The sequence below is a fragment of the Misgurnus anguillicaudatus genome, chromosome 22, assembly GCF_027580225.2.
Source record: "Misgurnus anguillicaudatus chromosome 22, ASM2758022v2, whole genome shotgun sequence".
In the NCBI taxonomy this organism is placed as follows: Eukaryota; Metazoa; Chordata; class Actinopteri; order Cypriniformes; family Cobitidae; genus Misgurnus; species Misgurnus anguillicaudatus.
The window spans coordinates 7,980,106-7,995,299 of record NC_073358.2 but is presented as its reverse complement, the minus strand read 5'-3'; the positions used below and the strand labels follow the sequence as shown (position 1 = coordinate 7,995,299).

The 15,194-nt window shown below is 35.3% G+C and overlaps 2 protein-coding genes across 3 annotated transcripts in view; one reads left to right on the top strand and one right to left on the bottom strand.

Annotated features, from left to right (window-relative positions):
- The window catches only part of LOC129440985 (uncharacterized), a 171,553-nt gene that overhangs the window by 35,652 nt on the left and 120,707 nt on the right, over nt 1–15,194 (bottom strand). The gene's annotated exons all lie outside the window — the stretch shown is intronic.
- On the top strand, nt 1,522–14,255 carry ak5l (adenylate kinase 5, like). Its single transcript, XM_055200633.2, has 8 exons — nt 1,522–1,880; nt 7,588–7,774; nt 9,628–9,801; nt 10,220–10,392; nt 10,490–10,603; nt 12,485–12,676; nt 12,771–12,857; nt 12,930–14,255. The coding sequence occupies exons 1-8, from the start codon at nt 1,821–1,823 to the stop codon at nt 12,948–12,950; spliced, it is 1,008 nt and encodes a 335-aa protein (XP_055056608.2). The 5' UTR covers nt 1,522–1,820; the 3' UTR covers nt 12,951–14,255.

Genomic DNA, 15,194 nt, shown 5'->3' with positions numbered 1-15,194 from the left:
ACAACAACGGAGTAATTTTAAAAGCCTCTTTGTTTGAGAACTACTTCTTCCGCCACGGATTTGAGGGTGCCCAGAATGACAGGTAACACTTTCGGCTGCATTGAATCTCATATTAACTCAATGGACGAATTCGCCGTTTTTAAATATTACAATTTCTTGGTCACAAAGTGTAGTTTTAAGATTAGTTCAGTTGAGAATGTATATGTATTATATTTAAATCTACAGTCGATTAGTAAAGATAGCGCCTGTTTGAACGTTTGCTTAGTGAGATTCGGTACGTATGAGAACCAAAGCATGAGCGGACGTCAGTGTTCACTCGCCCCGCTGACCACCGCCCTCTCTGGGCTACATCTCTGACAGGGATTCCCTGGCTCTCATGTTGGCCTGATGGTCAAAAATTAGATAAAATCAGCAGTATTTGGTGTCATGATGAAACTATTACTTGTTTTCTTATTCATATTTAGTGTCTTTTGTGTTGTTATTGTTTTGGCGCGAGGTAAAAGTTAATAAAACTATACTTCTATAATGTTACTATTGGTTTACCATTTCATCTTAGCGCGATACGAGCACTCGGTTATTATTAGACTTCGTTCTTGTCAGTACTATATAAAACTGTTTTTTATAAGTGTCAGAGAGATGTTTTTGCATGCTGCTTATAAATATATCAGTGGCGATAACTCATAACATGTTTTAATAGTCACGTCGCGATTAAATAAATGATCAATGTCCACATTTAAAAGCTGCGGTGCTTACCTGCAGTTCCACGGTGTTTTCGCGTTCTGATAAGAGATATAGCTCCAGAAAAATTTAGTGTTTATATTCCTCTTTCCAAGTGTCCACACGATGTGACAAGACATTACTCCCATTAACTTTAACGTAACATCCAAGAGCGCTGATCTTTGACGGAATAATAACTTCCGATTGGGGATTCACAGACTGATTTATGAGCTAGTGAACTAATGAGACACACGGAGAGTGTTTAAAAACAGGGCGTCTGTGTTTTTCCATTCAGAGATGAGCCTGTTTAGGACCTCCAATCACTAGGTGGCGGAATGATACGAAAGGTGAAGCGGCTACTGTGCCGTTATCAGTACAATATCGCATAGCTCTTAGCCAATCAGATTCGAGAACCAGAAAGAACTGTTGTATAATGTATATTACATATTGTAAAATGGGCATAATAGGTGACCTAAGAGCAATTCATTAAGAGCAATTCATATTTTAGAAAAAAAGCTCGCCAAGTAGGGGAAACAGTGTTTCAAAGAATTACATAGCAAAAAAAATCTGGTTTGACAGGCAGACATTTTGAGGAGGAATAAAACAAGATGAGCAATACATTGTTGTGGATAGTGACCAGTAAAGAGAAAGATAAAAAAGATCAAAATCTGTCTAGAACCTTCTGTACATGGACATACTGTATGTTCTATATGTTCCACACAAAAGGGTTATTATTTTATTATTTTCATTTTCTATTTAAGTAACTATGCATGTCCATGTGTTTTCCATCTGAAAATAACCATAATATTTATATTCTAAAGTAGTCGTTGGTTTTAAGACATCTGTAGTTACACCCTTATGCCTGGAGGCACACCCCAGGAACCGAGGATTATGCATGGTACCGAGGGTCACTTTGTGCTCAGTATTCATGAGCTTAACTCGAACTGCTGTTGAATATAGCAACATCACCTGGAGGTCATTGGCGACAAAGCGCAGCAGCGCAGAGACAGGCAGAGCAGCTGTGCAGAGGGTGAAGCGCAACAGATGAGCGCATACACACGGCTGCCGCTCTCCTGCTCTGGATATCAGACACGTTCAACACAATGAACACAAACGACGCAAAGGAATACCTTTCAAAGCGACAGATCCCTCAGATGTTTGAGGTAAGACTTACAGCTCCTTACAGGAGATTTTATTGCACATATTGATAAAACAAACCAAGAAGCACATCTGCCTCTTTTAAGTCTGAATGCAATACCTGTTGTTAAAGGCTGAGGATGTATACCTCACTATCGTGGACCTTTACTGTTACTTGGAAGTTTTTTTATACTGTATCAATACAAGTGAAGGTTAGAAGAAAGCTCACTCGAGCCTTAAATCCAATGAGATCTGATAACACGAATTAGTTTGCCTTGCACAATTACATGGCAAATTAGATACTCGAATACGTCTCTATGGTGATCCTGAAGTAGGCTGCTGTAATTTAAACGCAGCAAGTCTCAAGCATAGGGAAGATTCTCATCAGACGGCATCAACAAGTGCTAATAATGTGTAGTGAAAATGAATACATTTGAATACATACAGCCTCTTCATTTGACTCTGTTACTGTGATGAATACAGGAAGCACACTACTAAAGATCAGAAAACATCTGTTCATAATGGACTCAAAAGGCTGAAGGTTGTAAACATGTTTCGGCACATGACGATCACTTGTCACCAAGGCAACAAGCTATGTAGTTTAAATTTTTTACTTCATATGACTCATCGTAGGAAATCTGGGCAATGGAATGTGAAATAAAGCTGGTGAACGTGCTCGCACAGATTCTAACATGAGCTCGAACGCACAGATAACTCAGGAATGTCAACATTCAGGTTTTACTTCATGATCGCTACACAGATTGCTCAGTTTGAGACTGCATGCAAAGATACAAGCAATATCCAAATGCATGATTTATAAACATAGGTGAAAGAAATGCTTGCATTTTTGCACCATCATTACACACTGCAAAAAAAATGACTTTCTTACTTAGTATTTTTGTCTTGTTTTCAGTAAAAATATTTAAAAAATATTAAATTAATGTGCTCTTTCTTGATGAGCAAAACGACCAAAGAAAATAAGTCTAGTTTTTAGACCAAAAATATCAATTTTAAGTGATTTTGTGCATAAAACAACAAAATATAATCTACCAATGGTGTAAGCAAAAAATCTTGAACATTTTACTTAAACACTAAATTCAAGAAAAATTTGCTTATCCTATTGGCAAATTTTTGTTTGCTTGTTTTATGCACAAAATCACTTAAATGTGATATTTTTGGTCTAAAAACGACACATATTTTCTTGAGTCGTATTGCTCATCAAAAAAAAGCATCTTAATTTAGGAAATTTTAGATATTTTTACTGAAAACAAGATAAAAAAATACTAAGATTTTTTTCCTTGAAAATAATTTTTTGCAGTGTATGTTTTTTTTTTATTCTGTTGAACACAAATGAAGATTTACTTATTTTTTATCTTCTTTTTCAAAAATCTCATACAGGTTTATAACATTATAAGGGTAAAAAAATTATGACTGAATTTTCATTTTGGGGTAAACTATCCCTTTAAGATCATTTAAAGGGTGACAGAACAAAAACTCTGTCATCATTTACTTACCCTCATGTTGTTTTAATCCTGTATGAGTTTCTTTATTCTGTCGAACGCAAAATAAGATATATTAAAAAAAAAGATGGTAAGCACACAGTTGATAGTAGCCATTGGCTTTCACAGTAGGAAAATCAAGTACTAAGTCAGTGGGTATTGTCAACTGTGTGCTTACCCTCATTTATGAAATTATTATTTTTTTAAATCTCATAAGGGTGAAAAATTATGACAGAATTGGAACTATTTCTTTAAGATTATTTTAAGTCTCTTTAAGATCATTTGAAGGGATAGTTCACCCCAAAATGAAAATTCTGTCATCTTTTACTCACCTTCATGTTGTTGTAATCTTCAGAAATTTTTTATTTTGTCGAACGCAAAAGATTTTGATAAATGATGATAGCACACAGTTGACGGTACCCATTTACTTCCACAGTGAAAAACAAATACTAACAATGCTTACCCTCATTTATGTAAATATCTTCTTTTGCACAAATCTCATGGTTTATAACATCTTAAAGGGATAGTTCGGCCAAAAATTATATTAAACGCATGATTTACTCAACCCCAAGCTGTCAGAGATGCATATATATGTCCATCGTTTTTTAGACAAACACATTTTCAGTTATTTTAGAAAATGTTTTAGATTTTTCAGTAAATCAAATGTAAAGTTACAGGGTCCACGTTCTTCAAGTTCAAAAAATGTGCATCCATCCTTCACAAAGTAAATCCAACCAGCTCCACGATGATAAACAAAGGCCTTCTGAGGGTAATCCGCGCGGTGTTGTTGTAAATTTAAAACTTTATAAATTAAAATAACTAGCTTCCGGTACCGCCGCCATCTTAGTCGCGCCCACATTTAAGATGAGAGCGTACGCAGTTTATGGAGGGTTCTGTGCTTCTGCCCTGTGCCTCTTCCTCTGTATTTGTCATACGTCACTAAGAAAAGTGCGTACACTACGCTTATACTCTCTCCTGAATACAGAGGAGTCTAAGATGGTGGCGTTACCGGAAGCTAGTTATTTTCGTTTATAAAGTTTTAAATGTGGATATTACTACAAACAAAATGGCACTGATTACCCTCAGAAGGCCTTTGTTTATCATCCTGGAGCCGTTTGGATTTACTTTGTGAAGGATGGATGCACATTTTTTGGACTTGAAGAACGTGGACCCTGTAACTTTACATTTGATTTACTGAAAAATCTAAAACATTTCCCAAAATAACTGAAAATGTGCTTGTCTGAAAAGTGATGGACATATGCATCTCGGACGGCTTGGTGGTGGGTGAATCATGGGTTTGGTATCGTTTTTGGCCGAACTATCCCTTTAAGCGTGAAAAATTTGGGGGTGAACTATCTCTATAAAATCATTTACAGTTTTTCTCAGTCGCTTTGAAGCATTTCTCAGACCAGAAATTGATTTTTCAAAACACTTTCTTCAACCTCCACATCATCAAATCAGCTGTGCATCACATAAAGCAAATTCTCATTGTTTAGGCCAATATGCAAATCCTTTGATACAATCGTGCAGTTGATTATGTCTGCTGTTTGCTACATTTTCATGTCATTTTCATCAAAATACATTATACTGGTTTGTGTTAAATAGTCTTACACCTCAAAACATTTAGGAATTATTTTATCGTACATGTCATGCAAAATTGTTGACTTTTGTGTCATAATCTGTAAGCATGCTATCCATAATGTTTGTTTGTCTTTTGTAAATATTACTGCAGCTGAATTTATAAAATGCTGTCATGTGAATCTTAAAAAAATAGAGTTACAGAGAATTTGACATTTCTTACAGTGTACAGTGAACCTGTCTAACCTTTCTACATTTTTTATTTGTACTGTAAAATATGATTTTTTTTTCAAAATCACAATGTGTGTAATTTGTCTACAGAAAAAAGGTGAAAATGTGAATTCGTCCACAGTCCACACCACAAAACACTGACACCTACAATTGTGCAATCCTTCCACATCCACAACATAGCCAAAAAAAAATGCGAACACTTCCCTCTATGAACAATGACACAAGGACTTGACATTTTGATGGAGCTGACATGTTCACTGACGTAAAAACTTACTTTTGAGAGATGAACTTAGGATTTTGAACAAGTTACAGGCTTTTGCCATACATTCATGATGTTGTGCAGTTGAATTGTTTTGAGAAATGCACATATTATTTTGCTAATTTTAAAAATGATTCAAGAAATGCTCCGAAGTGACTGTCACCTTTTACTCACCCTTATGTTGTTTTTTTACTGTATGAGTTTCTTTATTCTGTCAACACAAATAAAGATATATATTTTTTTAATTATGGTAAGCACACAGTTGACCTATTGAATAGTACTTGTTTTTCCTACTGTGGAAGTCAAAGTAGGAAAAAACTAATATTGAAGAAGTCAGTGCACTGAAAAAAATGATTCTTTGAATTTAATCAATTTTTTTAAGGTAAGTGGTTGCAATCAATTTATTTAAGCTACATTTAATCAAAAGTTTTATATTTTATTTTACGTTACTAATCTTTTTTGTTTAAATGTAGCTTAAATAAATTGATTGCAACCACTTAACTTAAAAAAATTATTAAATTCAATGAATCATTTTTTTCAGTGAAAGGTAAGTGGTTGCAATCAATTTATTTAAACTACATTTAAACAAAAAAGATTAGTAATGTAAAATAAAATATAAAACTTTTGTTTAAATGTAGCTTAAATAAATTGATTGCAACCACTTACCTTAAAAAAAATTGATTAAATTCAATGAATCATTTTTTCAGTGTTCGACAGAAGAATGAAATCTCATGCAGGTGTATAACATCATGAGGGTGAAAAATAATGACAGAATAAAGCAATAAGCCCCAAGAAGCAGTGGATTACCAATGCATTTTATAACAGCTAAGGTGTTGTTAGGCACGACGCGAAGCGGAGCGCAATTCACGCCTTCAGCAATTTCCCCTGACGCTTTCTGGAAAGAGCAGAATTTCCTCTAAAAGAGCAGAATCGCATTGATATAATGTCGCTTCGGCATTGCGGCTCGTGCCAAGCCCCTTTGCCCCTTGAAGATCTTCTGGGAATGCGGAAGCGACATTATATCAACGCGCTTCTGGGGAAATTGCTGAAGGCGTGAATTCTGCTCTAGGATTCCAAATCAATGGCGAGCAAAGGCTTATTCTTCGGAGCAGAGCGAAAATCACGCTGAAGGACAAAAAAGGTACCGTATGGCGTTCGACTCGTAATTATATAGTCCCCGCCCCATTCGGTGGGCTCAAAGGCATTTGTCTGTAATTTTTACAAACGTTAACCAATAGCCTTCAATTGTGGAGTAAAAAGAAGTTTCCCCCAGAGCGCCAGCTACTGACGCAATACTCGTTCCCATTATTTCAGGAAACGTGAGTGACCTTATCGTTTTTATTGTTGTTCATATGTCTATGTGGTGTTTTTAATATGTTTTAAGCCATGTGCAAATTCATCTATCAACACCATTGCTGAGTATTTTCTCCATAAAGTTGGAGACAATCTGATTCCCGCCGGTTTAAAACAAACATGTAACCAATCATATCAACTCAGTTAAACGTGCCAATCAGTAGTTCGAGTCATAGATATTATGCATGGATGCTGCATAGACTCGGCACAATTTCAGCTCTGCTTCTGTACTGTTTTGTAACCCGTTAACATCGCTTAAAGATTAGAGTTGCAAACGCGCAGTTCATGTATGCATTTTATGTAGCATCTATTTACATATATATCTATGGTCCGAGGTGGTGCGAAAGAGTGGAGGTGGGGATTAATTTGCATATTTATATTTGCGGTCCAAGCTGTGCGATTAAGTAAAAGCGGGGACTTATTTGCATATTCATAGATCCACGTATACTAAATGAGGCAAGGGTGTAGAGTTACGTTCAAACAGTTTTAAAACACGGTGTCTTTCTCGTACTCTGCATGTTGTTTAGGGTACCATGATTTTAAATGATAAATGAATAAATAAATTATTAATTGAACTTGTTTTGCGTCTCTGACATTTTAAAATGCTTCCACTGACATGTTTGCTGCAATTATGTGGTATATGCGCGTTTCACTCTGGGCTGGTTGCTATTTGATTGCGTCATTTAAAAAAAACTTGTTCGGTATAATTTATTCAGACTTTTTACTTATAATAATTAAGTTTGCTGAACATTCAGAGCATTTCTACTACATTTTGAGTATGCATTTTATATAACAACTTTGTCTCCTTTTGAGAGCATGTTAACAGGGCTGATGTACCATAAACCTGAGGACCCTCTGGCGTTTTTGGACACTTGCCTGCAAAAAACACGAGACCTTGGAGGTCCCGAGTGCGTGGCATGGGACACTTTTATCACGCCTGATCGAAAACCACTGCCACCCATCACCCCTGCACAGGGCAAGAAAGCCCCATGCAAACTTGGTAATTTAGTCTATATTAATATACAGGTGATGGTCATATAATTAGAATATCATCAAAAAGTTGATTTATTTCACTAATTCCATTTAAGAAGTGAAACTTGTATATTATATTCATTCATTACACACAGATTGATATATTTCAAATGTTTATTTCTTAAAATTTTGATGATTATAACGGACAACTAAGGAAAATCCCAAATTCAGTATCTCAGAAAATTTGAATATTGTGGAAAGGTTCAATTTTGTAGACACCTGGTGCCACACTCTAATCAGCGTATTAACTCAAAACACCTGCAAAGGCCTTTAAATGGTCTCTTAGTCTAGTTCTGCAGGCTACACAATTATGGAGAAGACTGCTGACTTGATAGTTGTCCAAAAGACTGTCCATTGCACAAGGAGGGCAAGACACAAAAGGTCATTGGAAAAGAGGCTGGCCTTACACAGAGCTCTGTGTCCAAACACATTAATAGAGAGGCGAAGGGAAGGAAAAGATGTGGTAGAAAAAAGTGTACAAGCAATAGGTATAACTGCACCCTGGAGAAGATTATGAAACAAAACCCATTCAAAATTGTGGGAGAGATTCACAAAGAGTCAACTGCAGCTGGAGTCAGGAACCATTACGCACAGACGTATGCAAGACCTGGGTCGCATTCCTTGTGTCAAGCTACTCTTGAACAACAGACAGCGTCAGAAGCGTCTAGCTTCTGGACTGCTGCTGAGTGGTCCAAAGATATGTTCTCTGATGAAAGTATATTTCCTTTGCAAGTCAGAGTCCCAGTGTATGGAGGAAGAGAGGAGAGGCACACAATCCACGTTGCTTGAGGTCCAGTGTAAAGTTTCCACAGTCAGTGATGGTTTGGGATGCCATGTCATCTGCTGGTGTTGGTCCACTGTGTCTTCTGAGGTCCAAGGTCAACGCAGCCATATACCAGGAAGTTTTAGAGCAATTCATGCTTCCTGCTGACCAACTTGGAGATGCAAATTTCATTTTCCAACAGAACTTGGCACCTGCACACAGTGCCAAAGCTACCAGTACCTGGTATAAGGACCATGGTATCCCTGTTCTTAATTGGCCAGCAAACTCACCTGACCTTAACCTCATGGAAAATCTATGGGGTATTGTGAAGAGGAAGATGCGATATGCCAGACACAACAATGCAGAAGAGCTCATACTTTTCAGTTGGCCTAGATTTCTAAAAATCCTTTCTTTGTATTGGTCTTAAGTAATATTCTAATTTTCTGAGATACTGAATTTGGGATTTTCCTTAGTTGTCAGTTATAATCATCAAAATTAAAAGAAACAAACATCTGAAACACATCAGTCTGTGTGCAATGAATGAATACAACATACAAATTCACATTTTGAATGGAATTAGTGAAATAAATCAACTTTTTGATGATATTCTAATTATATGACCACCACCTGTATAATCGTGTTTAGGCATAGATGTACATTTAAGGCATACGTTCTATATTTAAAATGAAGTGGTATTTGAACCAGTTTTTATTTTACGAAAATGCTTATAAAACCTTCGAAATTCAGAATTTATTACAGTTTATGAATGCGTCTTTGTTATTTGGCCTCTATCTGTACATTACCAAAATAAAAACCGTGACAGATAAAAAGCATTGAGTTAAAGAGGTTTTATTCATGCTATGAATCTGAAGAGCTGCTGTAAAATGTGTTTAAATGTTAGCCAAATGCCTCAATAAAAAAGTCTACGCATATAACTGTGTAGCTTCTCATCCAAGAAACAGTTATGAATTATGATAAGATATTATTTAAATTGAAATAAGAGGCGTTCTGAGGTCACACTGTCTGAAACAGTGAATGTAAATCTTCTTTATTACTAGACGGCGGCACGGGTCCTGGCCCTGGACCGTATCGTCGATATGACAGGCTGCCACCGATTCAAGCTCAATTTTCGATAGAAAGTGACTCAGATATGACAGAGTCCTCGGGGCTGATACAGGAATATGACGTCTTTGACCCATCCAAATCACGGCCGCACATCATATTCATCGTAGGTAAGTGCCATCGCTGTCACTGCAGTCTGATATTGTAAATCTGGTTATGAAAGGAATAGTTCACCAAAAATGAAAATTCTGTCATTATTTACTCACCCTCATGTTGTTACAAACCTGTATACATTTCCTCCGGTATAAAGGAAGATATTTTGAGAAATTCTTATAACCAAACTTATAAAGCCTCTACATCTATAGCAGAAAAAAAGAATACTAAGTCAATGGGGCTTTTTTCATCAGTTTGTAACAACATGATTGAACATAAAAACATTTTGGGGTGAAGTATCCCTATGACACCTGTTACTTTAAATTCTGAAATGAAATTAAGCGGGCCTTGATCCAAATGAATTTTTCATACGCATTTTTATTCTGCTGCGTCTGTGATGTAAGTTGGGATTTTTTTCGCTATAATATTTTCTAGGGGGTCCAGGCAGCGGTAAAGGAACTCAGACAGCTAAAATTGCACATCACTATGATTTCCAGCACGTGTCGGTGGGGGAAATTTTAAGAAACCAGTTGCTGCATCATGCCACCAGTGACAGAAAGTGGGAACTGATTGCCCAGATCATTGCCAATGGAGAACTGGCACCTCAGGTTTAACTATTTGACTGTCTATCTGTATTTGCAAATTCAATGGTGCATTTATCTAAGTAAAGCTTAGCCACCATAATCCTTCTGTTGATATCTTTAGGAGACGACTATTGAGGAGCTGAAGCATCAGTTTATCAAAAATCAGGATGCCAAAGGATTTATTGTGGATGGATTTCCTAGAGAGATATCACAGGCGTTCACCTTCGAGGAGCAGGTAAGGGTTCGGATTTTCAAGATGAAAAACCTATTTTACTGTTTAGTTATTGCCCTTGACTTATAATATGGTGCAGTACAGTACTAAGAGAAGAGGCCCATCCATAAAAAGTTTCTCTGAACCTTGTGAATTTTAGTGTTAGGCCTGTTTGTATGTGGGTCATTGATAAAACAAAAAGCTAAAAAGGACCTATTTTTTATTAATTAAAAATGGATGTAATTTGTAAGTCAGGAACAATGTATTGAAATTGTAATCCTGAAAATAGTTTGAAAATGTAAAACAACTTTACCATAAAACTAACATTTAAGAATTATACATTTAGAAACAATATTAAAAGGATTATAACAATTATAGACGACATTCTTGCATTTATTAACTAAAATTATAAGCTTATTAAAAGGATGTAGCTTAATGTTTTTAAGGCATTTATAAGCAGCTGCACCCTTTGACTTTCTGGTTGCACCACCTGACCTCTGCTATAAATTTACATTTAACAGACTTCTACTTGGATGCTGTTTTAAGCTTTTGCCTGTGATATTAAATTCATAAATATACTTTAAAATACAATTAAACGAGTTATCTCGTCAATTAAGAGAAAACATTTGCATTAAAAAAAACATGTTCCTGTTTACCAAATTTATAAAAAAAAATGAAGCCAAACGTAACTTACTAATTTAAAACTCTGTGTATGTTTTGATAATCATTCTGAATCTGATCTCTAACCAAATTCCTTCACAAAAAATGCAACTATTTCAGTTTATAAGCAGAGAAAAAATATACTGTAGATAGGATGAAAGTTTTTTCCCATTTTATTTGTTTGTTTGTTTGAAAGCAGAGGGTCTGTTCTTTCATTTGATATATTTGTATTATTTGTATTATTATATTTGAAATTTTTTCTGGAAGGCATTTTGTGAAACTTTTGAGAAAATGAACATAAATGCTGACGGGCAACTTTTTCAAAAAATGGCTGGCCGGGAATAAGTTAAAATGTGCTTGATAAAAATGTGGTTGTACCTTGACATTTAAGAAAATATAAATTCTTGGACAAATGATTTTCAATTAACTTTCCAACAACTAACGATATTTGTGAAATTTGTTTTTTATAGGAAAGGTTTCGAACATTAAGTAATGCCAAAGTATCGTATTTTGAATTTTTAATCATTGTAACACGATTTTTAACAGTTGTCTTAAAGGAGCATTTCACTAGAAACATTAATCTTTATTGAAAGTGTGTCATATTTGTTGTCGAAATGTAAAATACATTTAGCATTTGGTGCCTATTTGACCGAGAAAAGGGGTGTTTGTAGTCTCACCCCCCTCCTTTTTTCAATGATGCAAAATAAAGCAATAAGCCCCGCGAAGCAGTTGGTTACCAGTGCATTTTATAACAGCTAAGGGGCGTTGTTAGGCATGAAACCAAAACAAAAATGCAACAATGTATTCAAATTAAGTAGAATAAAGTAACACGTGCAGTGTAAAAATTCGGAGCATTTTTGTCAAATCAACACATATTTTATATGTTACTTTAACTTAAAAAAATAAAACTATTTCAACTTGAATTTATAAATTTTGTCAACTTTTTTAAGCAAAAAAAGCCAACTTGTGGAAAAACTGCCATCTCTCTCCACTTTCAAATACCGCTACAATCTGAATGGATGCTCGTGATTACAGTATGTTAAGGGTGGGGCTGTGGTTACAGCGTTTTAGCCCCACCCAAATAATCCTGAACACAGTTCAGGTACTACACAATTCATAATTCCCAGTCTTTGTAATGTGTTTCTGCAATAATGTCTGAATAGACTTTACACAGACTTTAATGCAAAGGTCATGAAGTCTGCTAAATGCATAAATGTAAATAACAGTACACAAAAACTTTTTTAGATTGGATCTCCAGATTTGGTGATCTTGCTCGCCTGCTCCAACCAGAAACTCCGGCAGCGTCTAGAGAAAAGAGCTTCTCAACAGGGCCGTCCTGACGACAATACTCACGCTATTGAGAAGAGACTAGACACTTTCAAACACAATATCACACCCATAGCCAAGTACTACCATGAGAAAGGACTTATTGTAAGGGTAAGATGCTGTCCAGCAAGTGCTCGCAGTACATAACAGTACCCTTGTTGGTTTTACGCTATTACATGCGATAACATCATTCTGTTGTTGCCAGGTCGATGCTGATCGAGATGAAGATGACATTTTTACAGACATTTGTGCCATTGTGAAAGAAAGACTGTTCCCGAGCAACACTCATGGAGTAAGTTAAACCATAAGCAGCCTTTTGCCTATTTAATTTTGCATCATACTTAACATATTTTTTCCTCTGCAGAGCTGTACTGAGGATCTTTAAATGGACTTTAAAGCAAACAGCTTTTACCAGCCAAACTGTTTTTCCTTCATTTTCCTATAATATTTTACTAATAAACTCTGTCGTCAAGGCAATACACTGTAAAAATGATTTGTTGGTTACAACTTAAAGGGGTAAGTTACCTGGTTGCCTTAAAGTTAATTCAACTTAAACATATTGTGTATAAATTGTTGTGTCATCTAATATTTTTGAGTTGAATTAACTCAAAATTTTAAGGCAACCAGGTAACTTAACTTTTTGAAAGGGGACATATCATGAAAATCTCAGTTTGTTTCATGTTTAAGTGCTATAATTGGGTCCCCCGTGATTCTATCAACCTAGAAAATGTGAAGAAGAGCTTAGTTTTGGTAAACAATTCTCTGTAAGCATGTGAAAAAATAGGTCATTCAGATTTGGCTTCCCTTGTGATGTCACAAGGGGATCTTATTATAATTATACCACCCTATAATCTGCACTATATCCAACCACAGCACTGCCATTTAGTCCAGAGAGAGAGAGAAAATAATTGACAGCACAACTGAATTTTAACAAACCACCATCACAATCATCAGTGTTTGCATTTTATTGGCTCGTTTGCATTTAAAAGGACACACCCAAAAACGGCACATTTTTGCTTGCACCTGCAAAGTGGCAATTTTAATATGATATAATAAATTATATTATTTTCAGCTCAAACTTCGCATACGCACCAAAGATTTTCTTAAAAAAGTCTTAAATATGACCCCTTTGAGTTGAACCAACTTTTTTACTTTTTGTGTATACTGTATATCATACACTCAAATGTTGTTGCCTCCACTTTCTCTATAAAACATTTTCTCTATGGACTGCAGGAAAGTTGAAGAAAATCTATTTTACAACATTTTCTTGTGTTTTTTAATTTTTACCCCAAATGAAAATTAGCCCATATTTACTCACCCTCAGTCCATCTTAGATGTATAAATATATATAAATACAATTGGCATTGGATGGTGCCCCATTTTTAAAGCACCAAAAAGCAGCACATCCATCCATCAGAAACTTATTTCATACGGTTAAAAAAACTATGCATGTTCATGAGAGAGTTGAGGTCAAAAATCCCATCACTTTACTGGGCGGTTTCCCGGACAGGGATTAGACTAGTCCTAGACTTAAATAAATGTAAGAGCTGTCCAAACTGAAAACAACTTGCACTGATATTTCTTAAAATACATTGTTGTTTGTTTAGCCTCAAAATGCATGTAAGTAATGTTTTTAGCAAGGCATGTTTGTTAAAGCTAGTTATATTTCCGAATTAAACTAAGGCCTGGTCCTGGCTTGGGCTAATCCCTGTCCGGCAAACTACTCCTACAAGTTTTTAATATAAATGTTTCTTTATAAAAACACATTGCTTAACTTTGGAAGACATTTAGTCTTTTGACTAAAAATATATTTATAATTATATAAATACTATATATATATATATATATATACAAATAAAGTTGAACTAGCTAAGCTAGGTTATTTAAGTAAGTTTTTCTTTATGAAGCTTTAAAAATAGGGCACTATCCAATGCCAATAATAAAGCTGAAAGAAGAAAATTTGTGTATATACAAAATATCTTATTTAAATGTTTTAAGTCCACAAGCTGTTTGTAAACCACTTAATGAGATGATTGAGTAACACAAAAAAAGACTGAATGCAGATTAATGATTGATTTTCTGATAGGCATTTTAAGGTTTTTGTTTTACTTCATGACACATTGGACAGAGACAGAGAGAAAAGAGACAAACCCTCAGGCCGTGTTCTCATTAATGGACGTTTAGTCCAGCTGTGCCACATTCTCACAGTGGGACGTCAATGAATACTGACAGTTTGTCTTTGCTGACCGACCTGAAAGTGCCAAAAAAAGTTAATTTAAATACTGATGAAAACTACTTACACCAAATCAACGCATATAGGAAATTACGGTTGTAAAAGACACATTTTTGATGCATTTTAAAGGAATAGTTTGCCCCAAGGTGAAAGTTCTGTCGTCGTTTGCTCATCCTCATGTTGTACTGGACCTGTGTGAGTTTATTTATTCTAATACAGAAGAAGATATTTCGATAACACTTTTCAATAAGGTTGTATTTGAAGAGTTTGGTTCCAAATCGCAATAAATCCATTTTGACTAATTTTGGTAAAATGTGTTTTCTATACCAAGAAAGTGACAAAATAAAAACTACTATTTTCTGTTACAAACTTTCACATAGCATCTTTAGGTTATAA

Excerpts from the sequence above, each read along its gene's own strand:
- ak5l (XM_055200633.2), top strand. The coding sequence starts at position 1,821 with ATGAACACAAACGACGCAAAGGAATACCTTTCAAAGCGACAGATCCCT. Across the intron at positions 9,802-10,219 it reads GCACATCATATTCATCGTAG|GGGGTCCAGGCAGCGGTAAA; the intron begins GTAAGTGCCATC and ends AATATTTTCTAG. Across the intron at positions 10,393-10,489 it reads ATGGAGAACTGGCACCTCAG|GAGACGACTATTGAGGAGCT; the intron begins GTTTAACTATTT and ends TGATATCTTTAG.